The 26,342-nt window shown below is 32.9% G+C and overlaps 1 protein-coding gene across 7 annotated transcripts in view; it reads left to right on the forward strand.

Annotated features, from left to right (window-relative positions):
• RUNDC3B (RUN domain containing 3B) overlaps positions 1-26,342 on the forward strand; it is a 155,846-nt gene that overhangs the window by 11,428 nt on the left and 118,076 nt on the right. For all 7 annotated transcript variants that reach the window (XM_063100344.1, XM_063100345.1, XM_063100350.1 and 4 more), the window contains exon 2: positions 10,366-10,481. In XM_063100344.1, the coding sequence (XP_062956414.1) occupies positions 10,366-10,481 (116 nt within the window). The remainder of the gene's footprint in view (positions 1-10,365; positions 10,482-26,342) is intronic.

The raw sequence follows: 26,342 nt of genomic DNA on the forward strand, positions 1-26,342 counted from the left end.
AATGCTTCTTTGTATTTCTGTAGTATTGGTTATGCAGATAACCAATAGAAAGAAAAAGTAATGTCTCCCTTTTCACTTCTGATGTTTTGTTATTTGGGTCTTCTCTCTCCCTTTTTTTGTTAACCTAGCTAATGGTTTGTCTATTTATCTTTTCAAAAAAACAACTTTTTGTTTCATTGATCTTTTGCATCATTTTGGGGGTCTCTATTTCATTTAGTTTTGCTCTGATTTTAATGATTTCTTTCCATCTATTACTTTTGGGAATGGATTGTTCTTGTTTTTCTAGTTCTTTGAGGTGCAGTGTTAGGTCATTTATTTGAAGTCTTTCTGTTCTTTGAAGTAAGTGTTTATTGCAATAAATTTCCCTCTTAGTACTGTTTTTGCAGTATCCCACAGGTTTTGGTATGATGTATCTTTATTTTTGTTGGTTTCAAGAAATTTTTTGATTTCCTGGTTAATTTCTTTTTGGATCCATAGGTCATTCAGGAGCCTGTTGTTTAGTTTCCGTGCACTTGTACAGTTTCCAGAGTTTCACTTATTATTGATTTCCAGTTTTAATCCATTGTGGTCTGAAAAGATACTTGGGATGATTTCTGTTTTTTAAAACTTGCTGGGACTTTATTTGTGACCTATCAAGTGGTGTGTCCTGGAGAATTTTCCGTGCGCTGATGAGAAGAATGTATATTTTGCAGTTGTTGGATGAAATGTTCTACAGATATCTGCCAGGTCCATTTGGTCTAAGATGTAATTTAAATTCTGTGTTTCTTTATTGATTGATTTGTCCAGTGCTGAGAGAGGGATGTTCTGGTCACCGACTATTATAGTATTAAGGCCTGTCTCTTTTTTTTTAGGTCTAAGAGTGTTTGTTTTACATACCTGAGTGCTTCAGTGTTGGGTGCATACATGTTTATGATTGTTATGTCTTCTAACTGGATAGATCTCTTAATCATTATGTAGTGGCCTTCTTTGTCTGTTTTTATGGGTTTTGGTTTAAAGTCTGTTTTATCCAATATAAGAATAGCTGCTCCTGTTTGTTTTTGGTTTCCATTTGCATGGTGTATCTTTTTCCATCCCTTCACTTTTAGTCTGTGAGTGTCTTTATAGGTGTGTGGCATTTTATCTGGTCTAATAATCTTAGTCTTTTATTTAGCATATTTAGCCCGTTTACATTTAATATTATTATTATATAGAATTTATTGCTACTGTCTTACTCTTTACATTCACCTTTTCTCTTTTCTTGCCTTCTTGTTAGTCAAGTTTTTTTTTTTTAATTTTATTTTGTCGATATACATTGTGGCTGATTATTGATCCCCATCACCAAAACCTCCCTCCCTTCTCCCTGCCCCCCTCCCCCCAACAATGTCCTTTCTGTTTGCTTGTCGTATCAACTTCAAGTAATTGTGTTTGTTATATCTTCTTCCCCCTCCCCCCCCGGTTTTCAAGTATTTTTTATAGTTCCATTTATTCCACTATTTCAGTTTTTCAGTCTATGAACTTGTTAGTCATATATTCTTTTTCTTTATGTATAGAAAATGTATAAATTATATATTTAATTTCTATTATTTTGGCAGTTACCCTTGATTTATTAGAGACTAATGCAAATTGTAACTTTTACTGTTTCTCCAATAGTATTAGAAGCATTTATTCCCCCAATCCTAAAACATACTTTTAAAATCTACATGTATTTCTACAAAATTATTTTATTCTTGTATTTTACCTTGGTATTCAGAAAAAACATTTGTATTTACTCACATATTTATCCTTTCCATTTACATCTCAATTACATTTATGTTAGAAATTTACCACGCCTCATTTGACTTTTATTCTTTTTCATATGTTTTATTTATTTTTCTCTCTGTGCTTTGATTTGCATGTTTTCTATTGACGTTTCTTCCAGTTCATTAATTATAGCTTCTGCTATGTCTGTTCTACTGTTTAATCCATCAAAAGAGTTTAATTTCAGGTAGGTCTAGAACTTTTATTTTTTTTGGTAGACTCTGATCTTCTGATCAAAAACCTATCTTTTCATCTGTTATAGCCTCCCTTTCCTTTTTTCTCTTGAACATATTAATTATAGTTGTTTTAAAGTTTTCATTGATTTAAGGTGTTTGGATCATCTTTACATCTGCTTTTATTGTCTGTTCTCCCCCCTCCCACCTCCCGTCCTTTTTCTTTTCTGGTCATGTAGTCCTATCATTTGGCATGTCTAGGATTTTTATGAATGCCACATAATGTGTGTTAATTTTTTCGTTTAGCACTTTTGCTGTTCTTTCAGTACAGTTATACTTACCCTTTTCCAAACTATTATGTGTCAAAGTGTTTATAAGAACATTACGTACACTAAAAAGAGAACACAGTGCATTAAACAAATAGAATTTTAGATTCTATCTAAATACCCACTCGACTTTAGAAAAATATGACTAAGAGCATACTAAAGCTCATGGCCAATAGAGTAGGGTATTGTTCAATTTCCTTTACTAGTGTTATCTTCCTTCAGAAGATAGAGTGGTGGCAATGGTGATTGTCTGTAGAAGACAACAGGAAAACAATATCTCCTAAATACTCAAAGTTAGTATTTGATTTGATCATCTTCATCCAGTCACTTTGCTGAATCCAGGCTGGGTTTCAACCCTGCTACTTCTCAGACCACTTGTAGTTTGTCCCTGGCCCTCCAGGATTTTCAACTTAGATTTGGTGTATTTTCTAGCACTCTGAACTATATTTCCTTCAGCATATACTGAACTATTATTTTGTCTTCCAAAACTACCAAATACTTTATTTTTCAGAGGCTTTCTGATTAGGATGTTAGTCTCCTGTACCACATAGCCCCAGATGAAGGGAAAGTATTTAAGGCCTTTCTAAGTCTCCTTCAAAAGCTTCTCTGGTTTTTCTGCAGCCTTCTGTGGGTGCCAGACTCTGCCAGCACTCAGAACTGGCAGACACTCCTGCACGAAAGCAACTGTAGAAGTCAGCTCACTTTTTTGAGTTTTCCCCTTCTCAGGAGTCTTAGCCTCTCTAATTCTTACTCTGTCAGCAGCTCTCTGCAGCCTTCAAACATATGATTTCTAAAACCCACCCCCTCCTTCTCTCCAGTTTTACTAGTTGTACTCTGTGGGAATGCTGCTCTATCACTATCTATATTCTATTCTACTTGGAAGTGGAAATATATTCTCACATTTTTCATCTTCCTTTCTAGTTTTAATTTATGCTAGCTAATGGATTGTATTTTATATGACTACAAAAGCAATCTTGAGTTTTTTCTGGAATAGATTATATAAATAAATATAGTAATCCTTATGCTATAATTATCTTTTGTCTTCTTTTAGAATGTGAATTTCTCAAGTATAGGAATCATAGTTTACTCAGCATCTAGTTTATTCCCAGCACCTATGAGGGTATTGTAAAAAGTTCGTGGAAAGATTCATGTTATCTTTCAATTCTGTTTTCCCACAGATTTTTTGAAGTACCCTCATACATAGTAGGCATGCTTGTCAAATGAGGTAATTCTCTCTAACTAATGAAGAATAATAGCAGTGGTCATTTCCAAACTAAGGTTGAAAGTTGAGTTAAAGAACCATCTTTACTAATTTTTAAGGAGTCACCCTAGTGCCTGATAGTAATTTCAGCTGTAGGATTTGTTTTCCTTTGAATGGAGTTATTTTAAATGAAATTTAATGTGGAAATGGGAAAATAAAAATTCATCTTTCAGTGTTTGAATAGAAAAAAAAAAGGATGAAGGTTGAATGAAATTAACTAATATATTTTTGATATTTACTTTCCCAAAGTAATCTACTTTAATTTTTCATTTAGAAAATAACATTTCATAAAAATGGATAAAAATTCCAAAACACATACTGTGTTGAGAATATTTTATAAAAGATAGAAAATGTATATAATGCACAAATTTTGTTGTTTAAGCTAAGTAAAATGATTCATTATTCATTTTCTCCAGTGATGGTAATTGTCTTTATCTCCTAAATACTCAAATTTAATATCTGATTTTGAGATTTTTAAATCTTTCTTATATCTGCAATTACAAGAGCAAATCTATTATTTTCCAGATCTCATCTCAAAATTAATATATAAAACAATTTAATAAAGCTTATAAAATTTATGTCTTACATCAGAAGAAAATATATTTAATTTATATCTAGCATGGAGAATATGCTTTTTGGAGGAAAAATATTAGATTGAGCCTTTATGAATAATAATGGAAATTCTAATTATAACAACTTTTATTTAAATCAGATTTGTTTTATAGTTAAGTCTAATATTGCCAGAATTCAAACCCAAATACTTGTGTATTTGGTTTCAAAATCTGTGCTTTTCCTTTTATATTTTTCTCCCTTGAGTGTGTATGACTCAGGTCCACTGGATTGTGTGTGTGTGTGTGTGTGTGTGTGTGTGTGTGTGTGTGTAGCCATAGAGCCAGAAATTGGCAACCTTCATTTTCTTAGCATTTCTATTGTAGATAAACTATCTTTACTTTGAAATTAATTTTTACATTGGGTAAAAAATTTTTTTAATGATAAACAATGTAAGAGAGAGACTTATGAGTTTCAGAGTATAAGTTCTGGGAAAGATGGTTGGGACTTTTTTGCATGTGTTGAAATAAAAGTTATTTACAAAACAGGCAACTTTTTGGATAGTAGTCTACAGACCCCTGCTAAAAAAATATGTGAAAACTATTTTTTCTCGTTATAAAATCTTTTAAATAGATTAAAATTATAGAAAAATAAAGGGGAAAATACACATGATGGTTAGGATTTTTTTTATTGCTTCATTTTTATTGATGATATAATTTGTCTTTTCCCTTTCATTTTTTGTTATATATTTGTGAGGTACAGTATGTTATTTCAGTACATACATGTACTGCATGATGATGCACTTAGGGTAGATGGCATAGTTTTGTACTCATTAGTCCACCACTTTTCCTCCTCTCACCCATCCCCCACCCCCAGCTCTGGTAAGCATTTTCTACTCTCTATAAGAACAACATTTTTTTTTGAGTATTCCACATTTGAGTCTTTTTGTGCCTGGCTTCACTTAACATGATGGTTTCCAGTTCCATCCGTGTTGCTACATATGATAAAATATCATTTTTTTAAATAGCTGAGTAGTATTCCACTGTGTATATGTATCACCATTTTTTAAATCCATTTCATCCATTGATGGACATTTAGGTTGATTCCATCTCCAGACTGTTGTGAATAGTGTTTTGATGAACATGGGAGTGCAGGTGTCTTTTTTGATATACTGATTTCATTTCCTTTGGATATATGTATACCCAGTAGTGAGATAGCTGGGTCATAGGGTAGATCCATTTTTAGTTCTCTGAGGAAACTGCTTGCTGTTTTCCACAGTGGCTGAATTCTTAACTTGCATAATACTTGAAAAAAGGCAAATTGCTGATTCTAAAAATATTTTTGAGTCTCTGGTATAAAACATAAGAAAGGAAATAAGCCTTCCAGTGACCATATATCTCTGGGTACTGTGTTTATTATCACCCGTAGCCAGCTGTTTTACATTATATTCTATGTGGATTTTATCATATCTCTTGGCAGCCATCTCCTTGTTGATTATTGTTGATGGCTATTATTTTAGTGGCAGAGGATGGTTACCCCACACCTTTGGTAAAAATACTAGCACCAAGGACATAAAGAATACTGTAAATTTGGTGTGAAATAGTGGAAAGAACTCTGTCTCAGAATTTGGGTAGTTATGTTCTATTAAAAAATCATTGTTAATTACTTTAACCTTTCCCTTTTTGGTTTTGAAATGAGATGATTCTAGATGCTGTTATTTACTATAGTTATCTCCAAATATAATTCCATCAAAAGGGATATAACATAGTATAAATAAAATCTGTTTGAATATTTTTTTCTGAAGCATATTTGATAAATGGCCAAGGTGCTTGTTGCAAGGGGTGGGAGTATATAATTTTTCCTATTCAATCTCTGTATATAGCTAAACATATATGTATATATTACTAATGCAGGACCTTCAATATTAACGGAGAAGTTCTAATTTACCTCATTTTTCTTGGTATGTTGCCAAAGGGAAAAATGTAGTTCACACGTTCTTAGATTTGAAGGTTTTAGTCACAGTCATTCTTTCTTACTTCTAAGCTAACAAAAATTTCTTTTGGACATTGAAGATAAGAAAGAGAATCTTTTTAAACAAAGACATTTCAAAAACTGCATTTCAAAAAATTATGTCTCTTTATGAAAATTTTCAGTTTTTTAATTCTTATGTAAAAGCTGTTGTTTAGACTTGATTTGGTATTTTTAGACATTCATCAAATTGTCATTTCATTATTTTAAAATCAGTCCTTTTCAGGAAATAGATGACTAATATTAATGTCATCATCATCAGGAAATAGCTCAGCATCTGTGTGATATTTTTTAGATGTATTGAAATTCTTTTTACAGGTTTGGTTTTTATAGCACATCTAAGCTAGTTACTGTGTTATGGGGGAAAGATTCTCATTATTCTGGCATAAGAGAGCCAGCTACATGATTTTGGAGAAGTTAAGTGTTGAGTGAGAAGAGTTGGCTAGCTGGAAGTAAAACATGGAATCTAAGGAACTGATTTGCCTTCTTAAATTTTGGTTTGTGTTGTCAGGAGGAGAGCAGGATATAGAGGATGAGTGAAGCAAAGCTGGGGGACATTATTTTTGTTCATTATTAGCCTTGATATAATAGAAATTATTTAAAATGCTTTCTCACCTTTAAATATCTTCATGCTTGAAAATAACAGAAATTATTTCTAATGATTTACTTTGGGATATTTGGGCTTTGCTTTGTTTTGGTTTTTAGTCAGATGTTGAATTAAAAGTAATTTACTACTCTGAGATCCATCATCTTAGGTTTTATCATGCAGATAGTATCTTTTGTGGGAACATAATCTACTGATATCATGAGAAAGAGATTCATGTATTTTGTTGACTACTGATTGATCTGTAAATGCTTCTTGATGCTACAAAAATATGTGTGTTAATAACCATGGATTTTTCTTCCCATTGCATTTTACAAAGTATATAATTTGTCACTGTGTTCTCAATTTTCCCAAGGATGCATAATGGTATATAAGTAGTACCATTCTAGTTGCATAGGAGAAGAGTTATTTCATTATATACCAAGAATGCCTTAGAGCAGTGGTTCTGAAAGTGTGGTCCTGGACCCAGACCCTTTCATAGGTCCGAAAGATCAAAATTATTTTCTTAACAATTTCAAGACATTATTTGCCTTTTAAATTCCTATTCTCTAATGAGTGTATGGAGGAGTTCTCTGGGCATTGCTTAATGTGTAATATTAGAATAGATTGAATGCAGAAACAGATAGGAGACTCTAATTATCTTCTGCTTAGCACAACATTAATGACATTTGTAAACGTGTAAACAATGCTATTCTTGCAAAATTTTTGTTTTGGAAAATACAGTTTTCATAAAAACATTTATGCTAACGTGATGTATTTGTTTATAATAAATACAGGCAGTCCTTACTTTGCATGGTTCCAATATTTCAGTTACCCCAGTTTTTTACATAACATCAGTCCCTACAATAACACAGTTCTAATTTGAATTACCACCATATATTACTGTAGTTGCATAAAATACACGTTTTGCTGCTAGCTCTTCAGTCCACAAATTACTATGTAAGTAACAAATGCCCATCATGATCAGTGACTGACTAATCATAACATTTCTTGCAAAGTCTGTTTAGGATTGGTCACTATGCATCCGTTATTCAGTTCATGCACAGAAAGCAAAGCCTGTAGTTATCTCATGGTGATAAACCCACATGATATTTTACAAAAATGGATAATCAAAAGAGTGAATTGGCCAACTTTCAAAGATGAAAGTACAGAAAAGAAACGGGAAGCAATAATGTTTGAAGTGAAATTTGAATAGAACATAAATGGAGTTATAGAAATAAATAGTTGACTGTGGGATTGTTGACATTACTGCTATTCAACAGTATCTAGATACACACTCAGAGGAACTTAGCAGAGGTGAACTTATTAATATAAAAAAGGAAAACGATTGCTACAGAAAGGAAAAAGATGTCCCAGAGGAAGTAACATCAATAAAACAGTTCCCATTAAAGGGCTTCTCAGAGGTATTTCACAGCATTGAAAGGATAAAGGATAAAATTTTGGAAGCTGATCGAAACCTAGAAAGGAATGTGACAATTTGCCAAGGCGTAGAAAAGATGCCGACTCCACATCTTTGGTTGTACAATGAGAAAAATAAGGCAAGTGCTGTTTAGACTACTCTTGATACGTTTTTAACAAAGAAGTAAAACACTATTTCTCAGTATTTCCAATGTTTTAAATTACAGTGAACTGAAAAAATCTGTCTTACTATTTTTTCATTTCACTGTACATTATAACTGGCTGTAAGACAGTTTCTAATATTTTGACAAAAATTTGTGAAGGTCTCAGAACAATTGTAATTTTTTCATTGATTATTAAGATCGTTGTACATAGTTTCAGCTTGCAGTCAATTTTATGGTCCTGGACCACTGTGCTGAGTGAGGACTGCATATATTTAGAAAATTTCTCAGTTTAATTTCTAATATGGTAAATCATAGTAGATATAACCCATATAAACAAATCTGTATTTTCCTTTATGCCTGTATTTTGTATTTTCTGTCCTAATTAAATAGTGTAACCGTCAAGCCTAAAACTTTAGAAACAGTTTATACTCTTTTATCTCTTTCATAGTTTTCATTCCTAATTAACAGCTGTCATTTATCCCTTTTCTTCATTCTTCACTGTTCGGCACTCATCTATCATCTTTATAGGATATTACTATAGAGGGATAGCACAAAGGAATTGTTTGAGGTGAAAGAACTGTTTTGTACACTGATTTTGATGGTGGTTATATGATTCTATGCGAGGATACTTTAAAAGTTTGTGGAAAAAATAAAATTAACAGATAATGCAAATCTTCCCATGAACTTTTTTTTTTTTTTTTTTTTGTCGTTTTTTTTTTTTTTTTTTTTTTCGTGACCGGCACTCAGCCAGTGAGTGCACTGGTCATTCCTATATAGGATCCGAACCCGCGGCGAGAGCGTCGCCGCGCTCCCAGCGCAGCACTCTACCGAGTGCGCCACGGGCTCGGCCCCTTCCCATGAACTTTTTGAACTACCCTTGTACATGTTAAAAATCATTAGGTTTTTTTTTTTCATTGAATTGGAAATTAAATGTTTCTTTGCCATTCTTTCAAAATAGAACTTATGAATAAATCAGCAAATACTTACTGAGTACGGTGTTCAAGGCATTGTCCTAGGTACTGAGAAAGGTACAAACATTCAGAAGGCATTTCTGCCCTGAAAGAATTTATAGTCTAATGAGGTAGAGATAGACAACACAAATGACAGCAATAAGATAAACTGTAGTTAAGGGAGATAAAAACAAAATGCTAGTCTGTGCTGGGCATGGGAAAGAGGATACTTGTTAATTGAAGAGATGGCATTTCAACTGAGACCTGGAAAATGCACTGATTTTTGGCAGTCAGAAATAGGGACAAAGGACATTTTGATAAGAAAAAAATGTAGCACACATTACAGATTTGCAAGTTTTACTATTTATATAGCTCATAAAAACTTTGACTCTACACTTCATGAATGCTCACATCCTTTTTATTCTATTTTATGATCATAACTTAAAATATTTGCATCTGAAGCTCAAATTTCTTACATGTAGTATTATGGCTTTTGAGTATTTTGGAGTTAATAATTTAAGTCATATTTTGATGCTGATGTTAATGGCTGTGAGGACAGTGGCAATCCTAAGGCTTAGTTTGGTGAATAGATAGTGACTTAGTTCTTTTAGACTGCTGTAACAAAATACCTTAGACTGGGTAACTTATAAACAACAGAAATTTATTGCTCCCAGTTCTGGAGGCTGGGAAGTCAAGGATCAAGGCTCCAGCAGATTCAGTGGTTCCTCACAGATGGCACCTTCTGTGTGTCATTACATGGTGAAAGGGGCAAACAGTTTCCTTGGGCCACTTTTATAAGGGCACTAATCCCATTCACGAGGCTTCTACCCTCCTGCCCTAATCACCTCCCAATGGCCACACTTCTTAATGCTATTGCATTGGGGATTAGATATCGACATGAATTTTGGGAGGACACAAGTATTCAGATTTTAACAGATAGTAAATACATATATTTACTGATATTTCTGTACAATTTTCTGTTTACAGAGTGAATTTGAATAAATGGGATTTTCAGAATATATTATCTTATAAAATATTTCTGTAATTCTTCCCAAAATTTCCTTCCTCCCATTTTTTTCATACTTAGGTGAATAAATCAACTCTGCCTAAAAGCAACAATAATCTTTTTTTCATAGGTTTTCTGTGAAGACCCTGATTGATCAGTCTTGCTTTGAGACAATTGATGATTCTTCTCCTGAATTTAACAATTTCGCAGCTATTTTGGAACAGATTCTAAGTCACCGGCTAAAAGGTAATAGTACTAATCTGTTATTTATTCTCCCAACAGCTCTCTTTATAATAATCTTGAAATTTTAGATAGCATAGTCTGGTGTGATTTAGGTAGCAGCCACGCTACATCTTGAGAAACTTAAAACTGATTTCAGAATGCCTAATCTTTGGGCCTGTGTCCCTAGAAAAGAATCTCTATTCTCAGATTTATAACTATTTCTGGGATGCATTTAAAATTTTGTGTATTAATTGTAACATATAAAGAGCATAGTCACTTTCCATAAATAATTAAAATAAAAGCTTAAATTAGAAGGTAGCCCATCCTAAAGGTTACTAGATGGTATTCTAATCTGTTTACAAAGACGCATTCCAGGCATTACATTTGTTTGCTTAGCATCCACTTCCTTAAACGTAGTAATCTGAAAATTTTTTAGCAGTATATAGGTTAAAAAGAGGTATGTAAAAGAGATGCTTGGCTATGGTTTTCTTAAATCAGTAAGTATATTTACATCCAAAATATAAATCTTTTTAAAATTTAAAGGGGAATATGCGAGCTGTGTTCTATCTGAATTACAAAATTTTTTAAAACAAAAAAAATATCGTTGGTAAAAATCAAGAAGCATTATATAGTATAAATCTTAGTAACAATAAATAATTTTATAACATCAATTCTGTTATCTAGTGTTCCTAAAGTAAACTTAATCATCAGATGTTTTCACTTAAGTTTTTACTCTATAATCTTAATGGCATAGTTTCAAATCAGTGATAGTAACTCACTTTGGTAATGTAACTTATGAGAATCCCAAGTATATTCTGAAGGCTGATTCTACTTGGTACTTTTTTGATGCTGAAAGCATACAAGATTTACTATAAGTGCTTATGTCCATTGAGCAGTTCTCTAGGCACAGAGCAAAGGGTTGAATTTAATTACATGTGAGAAGAAAATCTGAATTCAGTCAGCATTTTGCAGGATAAAATGGGGTTTATAAAATCATTGTCACTTTTTTGTTAAAAGTTTGTTATTTTTCATTTTTAAAAGTTTGTTTTTCCCTCTTTTTTGCCATTCCGTATTTCCTAAATTTTCTGCCACTAATATTTTACCTTTTATAAGAAAATAAGTTTTTATAAAAGTAAAGAGTATCAAGTATTTTTAGATATTGTCAGGCTTACTATATTGTGTGATGATCATATTTTATAATTTTATACATAAATTTATAAATAATGCCTGCCTAAAAAACACATGGAATGCAATAGACTTTGATGTGCCGGAATGTTCTCAAGCATTTTATCGTTAGACCTTGATTCCCTTGATTTATTATACTATTTAGCACTGATTTTCTACCAGAATACATTAAAAAGTATCAATAGAAAACAATAAGACCATGTTGAAATTTCCATGCTGAGTGGTTGGACAGACTCACTACCGTGTAAGTGGACCCTTCCTGTACACCAGTCTTCCATCTTCTGAATTGTGCCTCAATAAGATCATAAACCTTCAGAATTATTTCTTAACAATCAAATCTATTAATGTTATTTCTGAGAAATACTGTAATGAAAGTAGAATCTCTAGTTGATTTATGGATACGAATTCTACTAGTGTGACTAAGATAGTAAGAAAGCTGATACAGTAAGATTTGTGTTAATTTTTTAAGCTAGATAAGATCAATAATTCAAAATATGCTTTAAAAATAGTTCCTGTAAATTGACTGTTGTGGTCACTGTGATTGGTATTGATATGAGTCATGAAATCATAGCTGTAACATTTAAGATGAGGTATTTTAAAGACTCAAGTGTCTGGGAATTTTATATATTCCCATTTTTTAGTACTCTAATATATGACAAATTGCTTTTATTTTTGGAGAAGTTCTGTAATTATTTTGATAGGACACTGTGTTCACTTAAACTTTAGTTATATAGCAACTAATTTTTCTGATTTTTTTTATTGAAGTACAAATTTAAAAGGTATAACTTCATGGCTTTGTAAGATTTGCTTTTCTCTAGTTATTGCTTATTTTTGAAGTAAAAGGGCATTTAATTTAAACATTAAATTTTTCCAGAGAAAGATAAAATCTCCCCCAGACACAATATAGTCTGTGCTGACACAGGTAAAGTGAAGAGCCGAACCTGTTATCTACCTAATTCACTCTAAAAGCCCCATTATTAAAGAAAAGGAAGCTTTTAAAATCATATACATTAATCCTATTTTCAGTAATCCCTCAATAAGATGATCATCTTACTTTTCTGGAATATAGCTAAGAAGTAGGAGATAATCACAGAATATTACAATTGAAGAGACCTTAGCTCAGGTTTTTCAGCTCAGTAATTTTTGAACTTTCTTTATTTTAAAGCATAATACTTCTCTCTACCTCACCCCCCTCTCCCCTAATAAAAGCCACAGCAAAAGCCTGATATATAAGTGGAATGTTTTGTTGAAGCCAGGGTGGGGAAGTTGGGTATTTTGCCTGCTGAACAACAATTGCACTCCACCCCACAACTCCACAGCACCACTTCAGGTAACGCCAATGAAGTACTATTCTATTCTAGTCTCTCTCCTACTGAAGCAATCTACTCAACAGTCTTTCTTAGTGGTGGACATATATAGTCTTTGTTTTATCACTGCTGATCTCTGGGAACTGAGTAAAGCAGACTGTCTCATTTTTCAACAGTTCAGATTGTTAGCAAATTTTTATGTATGTGAAGTCAACCTAGCTTATTGTGCTTTGGTCTTTTTTTCTGCTACTATTTTCTTTTTTTTTTTTTTTTTTTTTTTTTCGTCTTTTTCGTGACCTGCACTCAGCCAGTGAGTGCACTGGCCATTCCCATATAGGATCCGAACCCGCGACGGGAGCATCGCCGCACTCCCAGCGCTGCACTCTCCCGAGTGCGCCACGGGCTCGGCCCTCTGCTACTATTTTCTAATGTGAGCATAATAACTATTAAAAGATTGCTATTATGTGACCCTTTCCCTCAGTTCCTCTTTGTGTCTTGCTCAGGTAGGTTATCCCCAGTTTCTCCAATCTTCTGGAACCACCACAGTTTCAGTTATTATACTGGTTTATTACTGATTTGTTAGTATTGCTCTTAAAATCTGGTACTCAGAGCTGAGTGAAATACTTCCGATAGGCTAAAGTGCATCTACAAATGAATGGATAAAGAAAATGTGGTGTACACGCACGCGCCTGTGTACACACACAGAGAAAATGGAGTATTATTCAGCCCTGAAAAAGAAAGGAAATCCTGTCATTTGCAACAACATGGATGAATCTAGAAGACATTATGTTAAGTGAAATAAGCCAAACACATAAAGATGAATACTGCCTGATCTCACTTATATGTGGAATCTAAAAATGTTGAACTTATAGAAGTAGAGTAGAATAATGATGGTTACCAGCGGGTCTTGGGGATGTGTTAGTCAAAGGATACACGGTTTCAGTTAGATAGGAGGAATAAGTTCAAGAGATCTATTGTACAACACGGTGACTACATTGACTATATTAATTACAATATATTGAATATTTGAAACTTTCTAAGAGAGTATATTTTAAGTGTTCTCACTACACCAAAAACCAAAAACTATATGAATGCTATGCCCAGAATTCATGAGTTGGAAACTTAATCCCGAGTGCAACAGTATTGGGAGGTGGGGCCTTATGGTAGGTGTTTAGGTCATAAGGGCTTTGCCCTCATGAATGGATTAATGCCATTATAAAAGGGCTTGATGGAGAGAGTTTGTCCTGTTTTGCCCTTCTACCTTCTGCCATGTGAGGACACAGTGTTCCTTTCCTCTGGAGAATGCAGCATTCAAGGTGCCACCTTGGAAGGAGAGACCAGACCCTCATCGGACACTGAACCTACCAGCACCTTGATCTTGAACTTCCTAGCCTCCAAAACTATGAGAAATAAATTTCTGTTTTTTATAAATGTATATAACAGAGTCAGTTTTAGTCAAAGTGAAATGGGTAGTTTCAAAAATACTAATTCTTTTATGTCATATAGAGAGGAAAACCAGTTGATTTTTTTTTAACTTGCCAATTCTATCATCATTTATCACTGTCTTTCTTGCAATCTTATTCATCCATCACTAAGCTATTTAAATTTTAGAATACTCATTCAAAACCATAGTGTAAAAGGTCAACTATAAATGCATTTATTCATTTATTCAACTAATATTTATTGAGTACCTACCCTATGTCAGGCACTGTCATAATTGCTGGGCATATAGTAGTGAATAAAACAAAAATCTCTGCACTTAATGGTTTCTATCATTCTGTCATGTGGGGAAAAATGCAATTTAGGAGGACATACTTTTCCCTATTTCTTCCAGTAAGTACAACCAAAAACCTTAACCATTCCACTCACCTACAAAACAAATACAGGAAGACTCTGAAAGGTAGAGAGAAGAAAGAATGGCTAGGGACCTTGAGACCTTAGGAATGACACAGTTGTAGGTTCTCTGGATTGTCTTTTTGCCACCTATATATGTGAGACTGGGTGCTAGATAAGCCAGCAACCTGCAGAGAGAGAGAGATAGAGACACACACACACACACACAAACACACCCCTCCCAGCAAGAACCTGTTCTTTCTAGCCAAAGGACAGCCTAGCAAGATGGAAAACTTTTAGACAGTATCTGCTCTACTGTAGCCAAACACCATAGAAAAATTTTGGTACCACCCACTCCAAAAAAGGCAGGATGGGGTAGCCTAGAATTCCACCCTCATGAGGCTGTAACAAAGTGTCCTGAAACAACCACAGGATATCAGAGAAGGCCAAACAGAGAGGTGGGACTTCTTCCCTCCTGGCTGGTCATGGACCTTCTCTCTCTTTCTGTTTCTTCCCCAACCTGCCTACCATGTTAAAACATTTTTTAAAATCTGTTTTTTATTGTACATATTTGTGGTACAGTGTGTTCTTTCAATACATGCATATTTTGTACAATGATTCACTTAGGGTGAATCACTTAGGTAGCATATCCATCACCTAAACACTTATCTTTTCTTTGTGGTAATTACATTCAAGATCCTCTTTTCTACTATTTTGGAATAACAATACAGTACCCCCAACTTATGGATAAACTCCACATTGGGGAGCCAGGGCTTCCATCTCAGCACAATAGTAATGAGTTGCCACTTCCTTGCTGCGCTGGAATAGTGTCAGAGAGGCTTAGTGGAGGGTTATATTTCACTATCATTCAGGATAAGGAGGCCACCTCCAGAGCAACGTCAAGGAGACCATGTGGGAAGCCTGGACTCCCAACCCTACCCAGTAGTAATGAGGACTTCCCTTTTGGGTGTCAGTGGAGGTCAGTAGAGAAACTTAGACTTCTCCTTCCACCTGGCAGTAATGAAGTGGTGCCCTTCCACCTCATATTCCCCCATGGAGCAGTGTCATAGTAAGTCAGTTAAAACAGAAGGTTTAAATAATATCCAGAGTCTCATAACAATATGAGCATGTCAGGGTTTCAATTGAAAATCACTTGTCATACCAAGAACCAGGAAGATCTCAAATTGTATTGCTAAAGACAATCAATAAATGTCAGCACTGAGGTGACACGTGATAGAATTACTGACAAAGATTATAAAGCAGCCATGAAAAAATGTTTTGATGAGTATTTACAAACATGCTAGAAACCAATGAAAACATAGAAAATCTCAGGAAAGACATAGAAGACATAAAGAAGAATGGAAATTTGGTGCTGAAAAAATATAAAACTGAAATAAAAAGCCCAGTTTATGGGTCCAACAGGAAAATTGAGGGAACGGGAAAGAATCATTGAACTGAAAGAATGATAGAAATTTCCTAATCTGAACAACAGAGAGAAATTAGACTTAAAAAAACAACAACAACAACAATGTCTCAGGGACCTGTGAGACTATAATGAAAGGTGACTCCTGTCATCACAGTTCTTGAAGGGGAGGAGAAAAATGGGACTGAAAAAGTACTCAAAGAAATAATGGCTGAAAATTTCCCAAATTTAGCAACAGACATAAACACACAGATTTAAAAAACTGAGCAAACTCCAAAGTGGAGAAATTCAAAGAAATCCATGCCAAGACACATCATAAACTTCTGAGAAATGAAGACAAAAAATGTTGAAATTAGCCAGAAATTAGCCAGATAAAATGACACCTTGCCTATGGGGAAAAAGCAGTTTGAATAATAGCAAAAAAATTTTTTTGTCAGAAACCGTAGACGCCAGGAAGAAGTGGTACGAAATATCTTAAGTCATGAAAGACAAGAACCATCAACAGAAAATCCTGTATCCAGTGGAATTATTCTTTAGTAATGAAGGGAAAATTGAAACTTTTCACATGAAAGAAAACTAAGGGAATTTGTTGTCAGCAGACTTACCCTAAAATAATGGTTAAAGAACCTTCTTTAAGTAGAAAGGAAATGTTAAAGAACTTTGGAATTTCAGGAAGAAAGAATACAGTAAGGAAAAATATGGATAAATACAAGAGGTTTTTCATTTTATTTTTTAGATTTTTTGTTCTGTCTGTTCTTAGTTTCTGTTTTCTTTTTCCTGTCTTCATATGAGTAGTTTGGACATCTTTTCTAATTCCATTTTTATTTATCTGTATTGTTTTTGATTGCTCTTTGTATCGATTTTTTTAAATGATTGCTCTAGATGTTATGTTATATATGTACATAACTTACCACAGTCTACTGGTATCACCATTTTCCAGTTTGATGTTTACCTTTCTTTTATGTCCCTTTGCCCTCCCCTATTTATAATATAATTGTTTTAAATATTTCCTTTACAAATGTTTAGGACTATATCAGACAGTGTTATAATTTTTGTTTCCGCCATAAACCATAATATATCAGACTGTTCTTATGTTTGTTTTATATGTAATATCCAGAGTTTTTAGTAGTATTTAGCAGGAGAAAGTGCATCTACTTTATCTTGTTCTGGATCCAGATGCTGTCCTTAATTTTTTAATGTGAAGAATTATATCAGTAGTTTTTTTCATGTTAAATCATGAATACATTCTTGAGATAAATCCAACTTGAGTTTTTTTAATATACTTTGCCAGATTTAGGATTTAGTTTGCTAACATTTCATAAGTTTTGGTTCTGTGTTTATAAGTGAAATTTGTCTAATTTTTCTGTATTGTATTTGTTTTGATTTTTGTTATTAAGGTTATACTAGCCTCACAAAATGAATTGGAGGTGTTTTATCTTCTTTTATTCTTTGAAGGAATTTTGCATAAGCTTGGAGTCATCATCTGTTAGGTAGAAATAACCAGTAAAAACTCTCTGGGTCAAGTGGTGTAAGAGTGTGTATGTATGTGTGTACGTGTGCTTTAATAATTCACCTTCTTTAATACTTACAGGTTTGCTCAGGTTGTTGATTTCTTCTATTCTGTATACTTCTGTGTTCTCTTACATAATTGTCAATTTCTTCTGTTCTGTATACTCTTAATTTTTCATCTCTACTTAGTTGTAATTTTTCCTTTAACCTGACACACTTAAAATAAATGAATTCAGCTGCTAAATGATTTTAAAAGTTAAAGCTCCCTAAAGAGATGCATATTCTTATCTTTATGGCATTGTTAAAACTAGAATTAAGTTTTTTAAAAAAGCTACTTCTTTTCCTCATCATTTTTCAGCCATCTTCCTCCCTTCCTCCAAAGGATATGGTATATTTAATTTAAGCTGCTGTTAAGAAGTGAAACGAAAATTCTGTCAATTATTATCTGGTATGATTTTCCACACAGATGTCAGCTATTTGGCTCCCTTTGGCATCCCTAACATGGGTTATTAATTCTTTTGTTTGTTCGTTTTGTCTTAAAGTATTTTTCCTTTTTTTGTTTTTAGTTCTTTTTTGTTTGTTTTGATTTCATGGTTATTGAGTTCTTTCTCTCTCTTTTCTTGACCAGTATTGCCAGAGATTTATCACTTTTAAAGTTTTTCACGTGACTACCATATGAATTTGTTGATCATTTATGAAAAGTTGATTGCTTGAAAACATTAATAAAATTCATAAACTTCTAGTTAGACTAAGCAAGAAAAAGTGAGAGGATGTAAATTATCAATATCAGGAATGAAAGAGAACATATTACTACAGGCCGTACATTCAAAGGATAGTAAGTGAATATTATGAACAACTCTGACCATAAATTTGACAATGTAGATGAAATGGACCAATTTCTTGAAAGACAAATTCCAACACAACTTCATGAAGACATAGATAACATGAATAGTTCTATATCTGTGAAAGAAATTGAATTAGTACTAAAAAACTCTGGCAAAGAAAACTCCAGGCCTAGATGTTTTTGTTGTTGACTGTGATCAACCATTAAAGAAAGAAAGAATGGTACAGGCAAACCTACTCAATCTCTTCCAAAAAATAGGAGAGGAGAGAACATTTCCCAATTCTTATGAGGCCAGCATTATTCTAATGCAAAATTAGACAAAGTATTAGAAGAAAGGAAACTGTATACCCCTCATGGACGTATACGTGAGAATCCTCAATAAAATATTGAACTCTGGAATGCAGAGATGTTTCAGTATTTGAAAATTAATGTGTTTCATTTTATTAACAGACTGAAGAATGAAATCACAGGACCATATCAATAAATGCATTAAAAAGATTTGACAAAATTTAGCATTTGTTCATGTTAAAAACTTCACAAACTAGGTATTAGAAAATAACTTCTTTTAAAAAAAAGAAAAAGAAGAAGAGAACGTCCTAAAGGGTATCTACAGGAATTTACAACAGGGTTTCTCAACCTTGGTAGTACTGACATTTTGGATGGTTAGTTCTTCATGATGGAGTGGAAAACTCAGTATTATTAAGATGTCAGTTCTCTCCTGGCTGTTTAGCTCAATTGGTTAAAGCACAGTGTTATAACACCAAGGTCAAGGGTTTGGATCCCTTTACCAGCCAGCTGCCAAAGAAAAAGATGTCAGTTCTCTCCATATTGATCATTCAATGCAATGTCAAAGTTTTAGAAGGCTTTTTTGTAGATATCAACAAACTTATTCTAAAATTTATATGGGTAGGCAAAGTAACTAGAATAGGCAGACGGTTTTGAAAAGGAAGAACAAAGTTGGAGACTCAAACTATCTAATATCAAGACTTACTGTCAAGATACAATAGTGTGTTATTGGTGAAAGCTTATACATATAGAGCAATAGAGTGGAATAGAGAGTTCAGAAACAGACCTACACAAATATGCTTGATTCATTTTGACAAAATTGCAAAGGAAATTTAATGAAAAAACGATAATTTTTTTTAGCATATAGTGCTGGAACAATTGGAAACCTATGTGCAATGAACCTTGATCCATACCTCACACTATATAAAACAGTTAACTCAAAATGGATTATAGGCCTAAATGTAAAATGTTAAAGTATAAAACTCTTAAACAAAAATTTGGAACATATTTGTTACATTCAGTTGGGCAAACAGATTTTAGGTATAACAGCAAAGCACAATCCATAAAACAAAATGGTAAAGTGGAAAATTGAAAACTTTTAACCCCCTGAAAGACTTTGTTAAGAGTCTGATAAGACAAGCCATCAACCATGAGAAAATATTTGCAAATCACATATTTGACAAAGGTATTGTATGTAAAATATACAAAGAACTGCTATAAACATATAGTGGTATGGAAACAACTAATCCAATTTAAACATGTGCAAAAGATTTGAACAGACATTTCACCAAAGAAGATACACAGATGGCATGTAAGCAAACGAAAAGATGCTCAACATCATTAGTAATTAGGGAAATGCAAAGTTCTGATGGGGAGTAGGAGCAATTAGAATTCTCATACATTGCTGGTGAGAGTGCAAAATAGTACAGCCTCTTTGGAAAAAATTTGTTAATTTTTTATAAAGTTAAATGTGTGGTACTCTTATTTTCCAGCAGTCCCACTCCTTTACTCAAGAGGAATGAAAACATGTTTACACAAAAACCTTTTAATATTAGCTTTATTCATAATTGTCAAAAACTAAAAACAACCCAAATATCCTTCACATGATGAATGGCTAAACTGTTGCATATCGGTACGGACAAACTCAGTAATAGAAAGGGGGAAAAAATCTATTTCTATACACAACAACGTGGATGAATGTCAAAGGCATTATGCTAAGTGAAAGAATGAAACTAAAGGTTAGAGACTGTATGCTTTCATTTATATGACATTCTAGAAAATGCCAAGCTGTAGTGTCAGAAAATAGATCAGTGACTACTAGGGGTTAGAGGTTGGGTAGTTGACTACATAGCATCAGCACACAGGAGATTTTTTGTGTGTGTGGGGGGGGTGGAACTGTTATGTATCTATGGTCATGGTTATATGACTCCCTTTTGAATTTTTCAAAACTTGTTGAACTATATCTCAATGGTGAATTTATTGTAAGTTAGAAAATAAATTTATAACTCCCTCAAATTCTATTGTTTCCTATTAAAAAAATATTAAATTGAGGAGGATCCCACTTTTTCATTATAATACATAAAATTCCAGTTCCTTAGTCCCCAGTTACTTTAGAAAGCTGGTAGTTTGTCATAGAGCATGGTGAAAAGAATCCCCAAGGAATATTCTTTCCACCCCTCCATGTTTTTCTTGGCTAAATGTAACTCCTACTTTTCCTCTGCTTTGGAAATGAGTCATAGCCTGAGTTCCCTATTCTTTTTCTGAACAGATGCCTTAAATTTGACACTTTACGTGTATACTTTCCCTTTTTTTCTTTTTTTACTTTCCTTCCCCGCCCCCCAATCTTTTACACATATTGAAGGGTAGAAGGAAGATACATTAACAAATAATGGTGAGCAGTAGTGTCATCAAGTTATAATAAAAGTATTAATGAGTATGATGTAGCACAAAGTCATGAATAATGTGTTCTGCTTGGATGGGTCACACAGGAAAGAGGCATAAGAGTGCCCCAAATAAAAATTACAACTTAATTCCTTAAAATGTCATCCATGACTTTGATTATTTTTGGACTAGTAGACCAGATAGTTTAAGAAAAATATGAAATTTAGTAGTAAGTGGTCAGAAACAACCATGTAAACTTCAGCTAGGTGGCACGAGGATGAGATACACTAGTGAATTTTGTAAAAGTTATGTGGAAAATAACTGATTAAAATAAAAAAGCTTCTGAGTATCCTAGAGAACTACAGACTATCAGTTGGTCACATACCACTTATTAAACAAAAAAATGATCAGATATGATGAGACACTATGTCAAATTTCCTATAATTAATCTGCTAATTATACTTATTAACATTGTACTTGACTCACTTTTTAGGTTTTTCATTCACTCTGAACATTTTTTCCCAATTATACTTGGGTGCAACTAATCTTTTTTTCTCTTCAGTTACTGAGCACTAGCCTCATCAGTCTTTTGCTTTTTCTTTACTGTACAAAGGACATTCTGCCATAGTGCACTATTGTATTGGCTGTTGCCTGTGTAAGGAACACACTTCTCCCAGTATCTGAATGTTTAACTTCCCCATCTGTTTCAAAACTACTCAATGAAGCCTAATTCTTCCTCCATATATATATATTTTCTCTTTTTTTGGCGGCTGGCCAATTCAGGGACCTGAACCCTTGACCTTGATATTATAATACTGTGCTGTAACCAACTGAGCTAACCAGCCAGTCCCCTTCCCCCAAATTTTAAAGTCACCTCTCCTCCTTTCACCCCCAAACACTGCTGACCCCTTTTCCCTGCATTCCTTTTTTTTAAGTCTTAACTTCTAACATTATGTGATTTATTTATTATGATTTTTGTTTATTGTCATTCTTCACTCCACTAAAATGTTAAGCTTCACCAGTGCTAAGATCTTGTTTTGTTCATTGATGTATCCCAAATCTAGAACAGTACATGATATGGTGAATATTCAATTAATATTTGTTGGAAAATTGAATCTTTGATGCAAGAGTAATAATCTTTTTTTTTTTCTAATAGCACTTGGACTCAGACTCTTAAGAAGACTATTCCTGTGACTTGATATTTTAGAATTTCTGTACTCCATTTGAACTGTTATGATACCTAAGCATTGCTCATGAACTCTGGCTTGAACCTCAAAGCTCTTCCTGACTTAGATGAAATAAATAGTTACCACCCAATGAGGCCATCTTTTGAAGTGCCACGTAAACACTGTTAGAAACAATGGGTAAAGATAAACCTGTTCATTTTGCTTTTGAGTTTTCTTTGTTCATTTTTGAAGATTTTCCAACTTTTGATTCTTGGTTTGCACACAAAATGAGACTTGAATTGTTTCTGTAGTAACATGAACACAACTCGTCCAATAAAAACTCATATACTGAGGCCAAAATATGATATCAGAGATAAGAAAGGGGCTCTGAAGTTTCCTAGAGTTTGACTTTTAGACAATGGACAAGGCCACTCTGACAAACACCCTTTTAAGTGATGTACTTGGAAATTTAGGAAAGCTTCAGCAGATTTTGTATCTTAGAAAATGGTAATATTCAAGTAATTCTTCGAGCATCCAGGGTTATATGTACCATGGTAAATTTGGTTTAGTGCCTTAAATTGCACAGAGAATAAAATTAACCTCTGTATTAATGTTTTATGGTAAATTTAAGGTTCAGGAGTAAATAGGTAACTGCAGGTTCTGAAAACAGAAAGCCTTACTTCTATAAAGCAATTATAGTGAGAAAGGTTAGTAACTGGAAAAATTTAAGTATCATTTAAATTTCCATAGTTTTTATATATCCTTTTCAGTCAAAATCATATTTCTATACTTTATTTACTCTTAAGCTTATTGCCCCCATCATTCATTTTTTTTCTGATGCCTTTGAGATGGCCTCTTTCTTCACTTTAAAAATTTATTCCTTAACTGTCATATAGATTACTTGACTTTGTTTGCCTTATTGTTAATGGTCTACTATACTGTATTTAAGGGGTGGAAAAAAAAAAAGAAAAAGCTCTGTCATGATTCCCTCTCTTAAGCTTTTTCTCTGTATTCCCTTTTGTCTTTTTGGACTATCAAGAATCATTTTTTGCCTTTCCTCTTCCCTCTACTCATCATAAAAGTGATGAGAGGTTCAAATACAAAGTGGTAGGAAATGTTAATAAAAATTTACAGAAATTCCAGATAAAACTGCAGCTGGCAACTTTGTATATCTGTCATAATATGTATATTGCATATGTATATGCAGAAGAGTGTGTACATGAGGGTGCTTCCAAAAGTTCATGGAAAAATAGAATTAAAAAGTTACATGAATCTCTTCATGAGCTTTTTGAAGATTCCTTGTGTATGTGTGTGTGTGTGTATATATATATTATTGTTGATGTTGTGGTTGTTATGATATATATTGTAGCCTTAGTATATGGTAAGCATCTTTTCATGGCTACACTTATATTTTCCATTTTATTTTGCTTTTTAGTATTTTAAAAATTAAGATAAAATTTACATAACATAAAATTTACTATTTTAACCATTTTAAAGTGTATCGTTCAGTGGTTTTTAGTATATTCATAAAGCTGTGCAATCATCACTACTATTGAATCACAGAACATTTTCATCATCCTAAAAAGAAACTCCATACCCACTAAGTGGTCAGTTCCCTGTTTCCTCCCCACCTCAATCCCCTGGCAACCACTAATCTACTCTGTCTCTATGGATTTACTTATTCTGGATATTCCATATGAATGGAATCATAAAATATGTGGCCTTTTGTGTTTAGCTTCTTTCACTTGGTTTTCAAGGTTCATCCATGTTCTAGCATGGGTTAGTACTTCATTCCTTTTTATAGCTAATATATGGACATACCACATTTTGTGTATCCTTTAATCAGTTAATGGACATTTGGATTGTTTTCAATTTTTTTCTCTTATGAATAATGCTGCTGTAAATGTTCATGTACAAGTTTTTATTTCTGCTTATGTTTTCTAGTCTCTTGGATATATTTGCATTTCATTTTTAAAAGCTACATAATATTTATTGCATGAGTGAACCAGAATTGATTTCCTATTGGTTTTATGCCTGAATTTTTTTATGAACATGCTGTTATGTGTTACTGAGCATTTGTCTTTATGTAGATCTCTAATATCTTTAAAATTACTTCATAATAATAAAAAATAGCTAATGAATTCTTAGAATTGTAATTACTGAAGTCAAAGGGTATATACATTTTGAATTTAGATATGTTGATGTTGCTAAATTGTCTACCAGAAAGGGTGTTACCAACAATAATGTATGTGATTGCTATTTTTTTCCCATATCTCGTTGTACTATTATTATTAATATTTAATTTTTAACTTGATGGTAGAAGATATCTCTTTCACCTTTCATAATGTGTGCTATATAAGTATCTTATTTTAATTTGTGTTTATTTGCAAATGAAATTGAATATATTTTTATATTTATTAATCTTTTTAAAATTATTATTTCATCCCTCTGACCTCTGCCTTTTCCCTTTGCAGAGTGAGTCTTTTTAATTATTCTAGGATAGGAAAAACAAATTATTCACATCACATGTAACTTGTTTTTATATAGCCTGTTTTGGTCAATAGTGACCTTTTTTTCTCCTTTGATATTAGTCTCTTTACATGAATACTGTTGGTGGTTTATTATTTTATTTTATACTGATTTTTCATTCAAGAGTTTATGATTTCTGTGTTGAAAAATCTGAAATTTTTTTCTTAGTTTTATAATGTTTTCTAATTTTGAATGTCTAAACTTCTAAAGCACAGAATCCTTGCATATTTGATCAGTTGCTTCTGTTTGAGTCATGTGATTGTCATAGTACTCTTACTATGTTTGCTCTAAGCATTTCTGCATGAAAAGCAAGAAAAATAACTCAAGTATATATTTATTAGAAGATATGGACGAATGGTCTTTATATTTTACAACTAAACCAGAATTTTCAAGAGGTCCTTTTAATTCCCCAATGTAAAATATTTACTTATTTACAGAACGAGAGGGTTCTTTATTAAGGGTTTTAAACTTTGTTACCTTGGGGAATTTTCCAGGTTTATTTTACGTGAACATAATTTTCAAAATCCCTTCAAATTAAATGATTCAAAATTTAGATTTGGCTTCTGAGAGGGAGTATCACATAGAAGAAAATATGAAAAGACTTGCGTAAATTCTACTATTGATAAAATTATCTAAGATATTCTTGAATGTCTCTTTTTAATATATGAGAGAGAGCTAAAGAAGTTTTTGATTCTACCACATAATCCAATTTCTTGGTTTTAACAATAATTGGTGGTCTTTGATGGTAGTTTAGTTTTGTGTTTACTTACCTGTTTGTAGTGCTTTGAGTTTCTGCCAGCAAAATAATGGGACATTTCCAGTTTGACCTTGTGATTTTTGTAAATTAGCATAGAGCAATTTACTTGTACTTATCAAGACATGCTTTATTTTGAATCGTGGAAAGTTGCTTTCTTGTTAATTTTGTTGTTACATGAATTCAAGACAGTTTGGCTCACTTTATTGCTCTAATAGTGCCCATTTAAAAGAAGTAAATATTTCTCATTTTATAGAACAGAAAAAGGATTGCACTTAGTGGACTTTGTTCATTTTTGGAGGATGTCATAATCTCAGCTACTGCATCTTTTTGATTTTCTAATGTCAATGAGTTGCTTTTCTCAAAATCATTTATGAGGGGGTCTTCAAAAAGTTCACAGAAAGATTCATATCATCTTTCAATTCCATTTGTCCACAAACTTTTTGAAATACCCCCGTAAATCTGTGGCATTGTCCCGTTTTCCTTGAGAAAAACAAAATCATTGCAAGCTACTTTACTAGAGGTCTAATGCTAAATTCCAATTCTAATGTAGAATTTGCTCTTTCTAATATACAAAGGGTTTTCAGAAAGTTCATGAAAAAGATTCATATTGTCTTTTAATTCTATTTTTCCATGAACTTTTTGAAGTACCCTCATATACCATGATT

This window comes from Cynocephalus volans, chromosome 6, assembly GCF_027409185.1.
Source record: "Cynocephalus volans isolate mCynVol1 chromosome 6, mCynVol1.pri, whole genome shotgun sequence".
NCBI classification, from domain to species: domain Eukaryota; kingdom Metazoa; phylum Chordata; class Mammalia; order Dermoptera; family Cynocephalidae; genus Cynocephalus; species Cynocephalus volans.